We start from the raw sequence: 6,485 nt of genomic DNA on the forward strand, positions 1-6,485 counted from the left end.
TCTAATGATAGGACTGTGTGTTGATTAGATGTGGTGCAAGTACACATCACCTCTCTTCCACTCTCTTCTCAAATTCAACGTTTTTTTTTCTTTTTCCCACCCTCATATAAAATAATACCCTTTTGATCTAATTAGCTTCAGCTGGAGGGAAGAGGTAGGGGGTGGGGAGGGGCCTTCGTCTGTGATATTCTATCTCTCTCACTATTAGTTTGAAATACGATACATAGTTACTCTAGTAAGAATCTCAGGGTCTGTTGCTGCCTGGACTTTCTTTGTATTCTTTTGTGTTCCATTTCCTCCTCGTCACTTTTCTTTCCTTTCTAATTTCCTCCTCCTCCTCCTCCTCCTCCTCCTCCTCCTCCTCCTCCTCCTCTTCCCTCTCCTGTATACCCAGACGAGAATATCAGGAAAAGTATCACGTTCATAATTTTTTTATTGGTGAATTTACATAATAACCACGTGCGTGTGCAGGTGTCGAGGTAGAGGGAGGAAAGCAAGGCAAAGCGGGAGGGACGAAGAGAAGGCGAGGAAAAGAAGGAAGAAGGGAAGGAGGAAGGGAGACACTGCGAAATATTCCTTCATAACACTACAACCTAAGGTTCTGTAACTTATGAGAGTGGTGTCCCTTACACAGCCTTTCCTTCCTTCCTCCTTCCTTATTTTACGTATGTTCCGAGATTAATCGTTATTCTGCGTCAGTTCAGCCACTCTAACAAAATTTTCCTAATTTTGCTTCAGTTCAGCGTAGTGTTTAAATAAACTCTCCTATTTGTTCGTGTGTTTCAGTTTCACCTACATGCAATCCATTACCGGCTTGTTAGGGCCCGCATTAGTGTCATTGCTTGCGTTGCACCTTGAAAACTCCCAAAATGTATTGAATTTTGTTGAAGTATCACTAAAATCATGCAAACTCCCTTGAAAACCAATCAAACCTTGCATTACCCACGCACGAAACTGTAAGTGGAGGTAACAGTTGGACTCTTTATTCCTTAAACTCTTTACTGTTGATTGCATACAGCCTGAGCTACATCGACAGTTGTTTGTGCTTCCCTCTTCCTTGTTGCTTAATATTGTTGTGTTGGTCTTGTCTTCCTCAAACGGAGTGCCTGGTGACAGGAATAGACTCAGTAATCAGACTATTGTTAGTGCAGAGTCACAAGGGAGGTTATTTTATTTATTTATTTATTTTTCTTACATCACGTGAACGAAGAGAGCATTGGGAACATTTACCCAGGCCTGCGTGCTCCGTGACGCGCCTTGGCAGCCCTCTACACCATGCACCACCCTGCGGCACACCCCTCCATCTCAACAACTGACGATGAATTCATCCATCTTGACTCCTGCATCACGTGACACCGGGAACCAATACGTCAGAGCTGGTCTACTGAAATTAATTACCTGGGCAGTTTCTCACCCTTACAAAAAAGACAAATAATGGGAAATTTCGTGCCTGAAGTTTTTATTTGATTTTTTTTTCCTTTTCCGTCCCGCTACACATCAGCAGGACATTGGTGTGCTGTTATTTGACTCTTAGTTCCGTGGTGGGCGTGGCAGGAAGTTGCTGCTGCTGCTGCTGCCATGCACACCAGCGCCTTAAGAAGCCGTGGCCGGCGCGCTGGCAGAACAAGTTATGAGTTGGTGCGGCCCAAATCGGACAAGCCTCGTACTCGTATGCCATCCCAGCCACGCTAATGATGACACTGGGCAGCAGAACAACCACATACTGATGCTAACCTTGATGTGCTGTTTCCCTTAAGAATCTGTAGTGTGTTTATTCCCTCAAGCAAACGTGTCTTCATGTCTCGCGGAACACCAACCTCGCTTACGGTGACACTCTCGACCAAAACATGCGAGTATTGATGTTGATTTTGATGTGCATTGTGGTGTTTTCGTTAAGAAGAACAGAATTTCAGAGTTTGGGTGAAAATCTGAGTTTTCTTTGTTTTGAACGTCATAGAAGTGTGTCATAGGAGAAACGTCAGTGTGCATAATAATAGATGTGTTTGTGCCCTTGTATACACAAAATTTTATCTTCTGTACTCGCCAAAGAACTATGATTGAGAGAGCAATTTGTGTGATGAGAAAAATAATTTGTTAATTGCCATGTAGAAATGTGTGCCATTTACACACACACACACACACACACACACACACACACACACACACACACACACCTCTCTCTCTCTCTCTCTCTCTCTGTGTGTGTGTGTGTGTGAGTGTGTGTTTCACTGTTTGATCTGCTGCAGTCTCTGACGAGACAGCCAGACGTTACCCTACGGAACGAGCTCAGAGCTCATTATTTCCGATCTTCGGATAGGCCTGAGACCAGGCACACCACACACCGGGACAACAAGGTCACAACTCCTCGATTTACATCCCGTATCTACTCACTGCTAGGTGAACAGGGGCTACACGTGAAAGGAGACACACCCAAATATCTCCATCCGGCAGGGGAATCGAACCCCGGTCCTCTGGCTTGTGAAGTCAGGGCTCTAACCACTGAGCTACCGAGCGTGTGTGTGTGTGTGTGTGTGTGTCTGCAAAGGATGTGTGTCGCTCATTAGAGGAGCCAATCAGAGGCTGAAGACAGGTGTGTGCGAGGTGCTCAGGTGAGAAAGGTAGATGCCCTCTCTCTCTCTCTCTCTCTCTCTCTCTCTCTCTCTCTCTCTCTCTCTCTCTCCTCCTCCTCCTCCTCCTCCTCCTCCTCTTCCTCCTCCTCCTCCTCCTCCTTCTCCTCCTTCTCCTTCTCTTCCTCATCTTCATCCTCATCCTTCTCTCCCTCTACACTCCTCTCCCTCCTCCCCCTACCTCTTTACCCAGTAATTGGTTAGAATTAGTGTCCAAAGAACCATGCAAGTACATGAAGGTCTGCTGTTGTTTGGTTATCCTATGTAATCCTCCTCTTTCCCCTCCTCCTCAACAACACACCCACTCTCAGTCCCTCCCTTCACCGGATGCTACTCAGCCGAATAATTCATGCGCTCGCGCGGTCACACACACACACACACACACACACACACACACACACACACACACACACACACACACACACACAAACACACACGTTGTATTGTGTTTCAGCATACCTATTAGCATCCATTCACAATCATTGATAGTGTATGTGTGTGTGTGTGTGTGTGTGTGTGTGTGAAGGGGTGTGGTTGGGGGATGGGTGGGTGAGGATGTGTGTTAACGTGTGTTTAGGTTGCAAGGGGTGTCTAGTGTAACAGTCACATGTGGCCTGGCTCGGGGCTGCCGAGTAGCTGAATCAAAGAAGTTGTAACAGTAAGACTGGAAGGCGAGGTACGTACGTACATGTGCAAGAGGAATGTCAATTATAAACGTGTACTTAAATGTTTAGAGAGACTCAGCGGGTCATTCTTCATTCCTATGTGATAAGATGCTTGTGCTGCTGCTTCCTGACGGTCCGTTGTATTATATATCTTAATGTTTACTTTTTGTTGTGGTGATGCAGCAGCAATGATTACAACTCTTATTCAGCTTGGTAAAAAGTGGAGATCAGTGAAGTGAAGGGTTGGCAGTGACCGTTTTCCTCGAAGCGTCGGCGTTGTTTCCTGATGAGTGTGTGCTGGGTTTTGTGGCGGTCGGTGATGGACGGACCTGTGTTTGGTGTTGTGCGAGGCACGGCTGTTGTGGGCCAGTGAGGTGACGGCGGGACGGAAGCATGTCGCTCGGGGCAAGGCTGAAGCTCCGGTGCGGTGTGACCGACAGTCTGGGCGGTGACGACCTGATTCACGGGGTCACTGAGGCCTGCCTGCGTGGCTTGCGGGGCTGCTGGCGGCGGCGATGACCGTCACTCTGGAATGTTGTCAGTACTTGCCCCGAGGCGTCGCTTTATACAGGCTGTGGGGTGTGTGCGCTGACACTGACCTCCAAGTAGATGTAGTACATATTATTCTATTTCCATGAACCGGAAAGGTGAGGGAGAGGCTTCCGAACACACAGAGAGAAGACCGCTCAGGGAAGAATTGTTCCTGATGTGTGGCGAACTGGCGCAGATCTTTACCACTCAGGGAAAGAGACGCGACGGGCCAGCTAGCCCTAGTGTGGCGTGACAACGGAGGTAGTGAGAATGCCGGGCAGAGTGCACGGCACGGGACACACCTACGTAGTGCGTCATACCCGTGCACGCCGAGTGAGATGAGGACGTGTTGGAGCCACGTGCTGGGTGACGTGTGGCCGCCGGGGACGTGCAGGTGCAGTGAGGTAGGCCATGAATCAGGGCGAGGCGAACAGCGGCAGTCTGCAACATTAAGTAACCTTTTTACAACCTGCTTTTAAAGAACGTTCAGAAAATCAAATTTCTTCCTTTTATTGTTATTACTTCTGGTCTTTTTTCATCCCTAGGCGAAGAGAGGATGTTGGTTGCTTGGGAGAACAGGAGGGAAAGGCGGTCTCGGCTTTGCCTGCACTACACTCTCCCGGTGGCCTCACTCAAGGCTAAGTCACTAAGAATCCTCGCTCAAGACTTGAGAGATGGGCGGGAGATTTTCAGCTTCACTGGGCTGGGAGTGATATGCGAAAACCAGTCAAAAGTGCGGCCGGCCTGGCGTGAGTTGCAGTATTTGGTGTGGAAATGCAGCCCACCATAACAGCTTTGCCGCGGAGGTTCACCCAGCATAACGCTGACACATCCCGCCAAGCTACACGCTGCGCATCACGTCCCCAGCCTATGGAGAATGCAGCGTGAGGGTGTGTGAGGAGCCTCTCTCTCTCTCTCTCTCTCTCTCTCTCTCTCTCTCTCTCTCTCTCTCTCTCTCTCTCTCTCTCTGTTCCTGTCTCTCTATTTGTCTCTCATCAAGGCAGCGTCAAGGTGCAGCTCAAGACACACATGCGGAGCTCCTGAGATTTCATTTTCTTGTCATGTCAGAGAAAAGTGATGAGAAAGTTGTGTATGTGTGTATGTGTATGTGTGTGTGGGTGAGTGAGCGGGCAATAGGTGGATAGAGGACTGCTTCAGTGCTTTCTTCTTCTTCTTCTTCTTCTTCTTCTTCTTCTTGACCTTTCTTTTTTCTTTATCTCACTTCTCCTCCTCCTCCTCCTCCTCCCTCCTCCTCCTCCTCCTCCTCCTCCTCCTCCTCCTCCTCCTCCTCCTCAGCCTCTCATCAGTATGCAGTGAGGGCGAGGCAGCTTCCGGTCGACCGAGAGTGTGTGAGGCCATGGCCATCTGCCCAACCCAACAGGAGGAGGAGGAGGAGGAGGAAAAAATAAATTGCAAAATACGCGATGAAAATATATAAAGAACAAAAATCCTTGAATGAGTGAATGAGTGAGTGAGTGAATGAGTGAGTAAGTGAGTGAGTGAGAGTGAGAATGGTGCATAGAAAGAAACACAGAGAGAGAGAGAGAGAGAGAGAGAGAGAGAGAGAGAGAGAGAGAGAGAGAGAGAGAGAGAGAGAGAGAGAGAGAGAGAGAGAGAGAGAGAGAGAGAGAGAGAGAGAGAGAGAGAGAGAGAGTGTGTATCATGCAGCACAACACATGATATTCGTGCACAGAACACGAAAGCTACTTCCTTGCTTCCTGCCGCACCACACACTTCCGCAACACACAAAGGAACACAAAGGAAGAGCAACACAACAGTAGAGGCAGCAGCGCATTTGTTGACCCATTACGATACTGAGAATCTACTTATATTCCTATTATTTATTTAGTCTTTGTATATTGTAACATGTATCAGTTTGTCTGCCTAATCTGTCTGTCAGTCTGTCTGTCTGTCTGTCTGTCTGTCTGTCTGTATCTCTCTCTCTCTCTCTCTCTCTCTCTCTCTCTCTTTCTTTTTCTGGCAACCCGTGGGATAAAAACACTGAAAAAAGTTTATTCTTATCGCCTTTGTTTACACTTGAGGGAGCGGTGGAAGCGACTACTATCAAGGGACACATCACAGGTGCTCTTCAGGCCTCCTCCTCCTCCTCCTCCTCCCAACACCTCTCCGCCTCTCTCAAGGAAGGAAGGAAGGAAGGAAGGAAGAAAGAAGGAGAAATATAAATGACACAGTACAGGTGGTAAAGTTTTTGCATGCAGTGTTTTTAAGGCCACCACCAGGTTTTCTTATTGGAGTGTGAATCCTTTAGAGAGAGAGAGAGAGAGAGAGTTTAATAAGTTTGAGCGTAACGTTGTTGCCCTCAAAGTCTTCATAATTACATTCCTCCCACATCTCTCTCTCTCTCTCTCTCTCTCTCTCTCTCTCTCTCTCTCTCTCTCTCTCTCTCTCTCTCTCTCCCTCAGACACAGAAGAAACCCTGCTAAATCTTCCTCCTTCCCTCCTTCGGGTATTGTTACCTTTAATGCCTCCACTATACGCCTCCCTTTTCTCCCCTCGCATCCCTTCTCCCCTCGCCCTCCGCCAGTGCCTCGTCCCTCACTCTCCCCTCCCCTTCCCTCCCTTCGCCTCCCAGTGACGCGTGCCGAGGGGAGCCGCTGAGGGGAGAAGTTACCCTTTATTGCCCTCCGAGACGCGAGACAAC

At 48.3% G+C, this 6,485-nt stretch overlaps 1 protein-coding gene across 3 annotated transcripts in view; it reads left to right on the plus strand.

Annotated features, from left to right (window-relative positions):
- The window catches only part of LOC123517767 (protein rhomboid-like), a 281,348-nt gene that overhangs the window by 94,966 nt on the left and 179,897 nt on the right, over positions 1-6,485 (plus strand). For 2 of the 3 annotated variants that reach the window (XM_045278196.1, XM_045278195.1), the window contains exon 6: positions 4,369-4,972. The exons of the other annotated variant lie outside the window; for it this stretch is intronic. In XM_045278196.1, coding sequence (XP_045134131.1) covers positions 4,369-4,465 — 97 coding nt within the window. In that variant the 3' untranslated portion in view covers positions 4,466-4,972. Of the gene's footprint in view, positions 1-4,368; positions 4,973-6,485 lie in introns of those variants that run through there. 3 annotated transcript variants of the gene reach the window in all.

The sequence above is a fragment of the Portunus trituberculatus genome, chromosome 42 (assembly GCF_017591435.1).
Source record: "Portunus trituberculatus isolate SZX2019 chromosome 42, ASM1759143v1, whole genome shotgun sequence".
Classification (NCBI taxonomy): Eukaryota; Metazoa; Arthropoda; class Malacostraca; order Decapoda; family Portunidae; genus Portunus; species Portunus trituberculatus.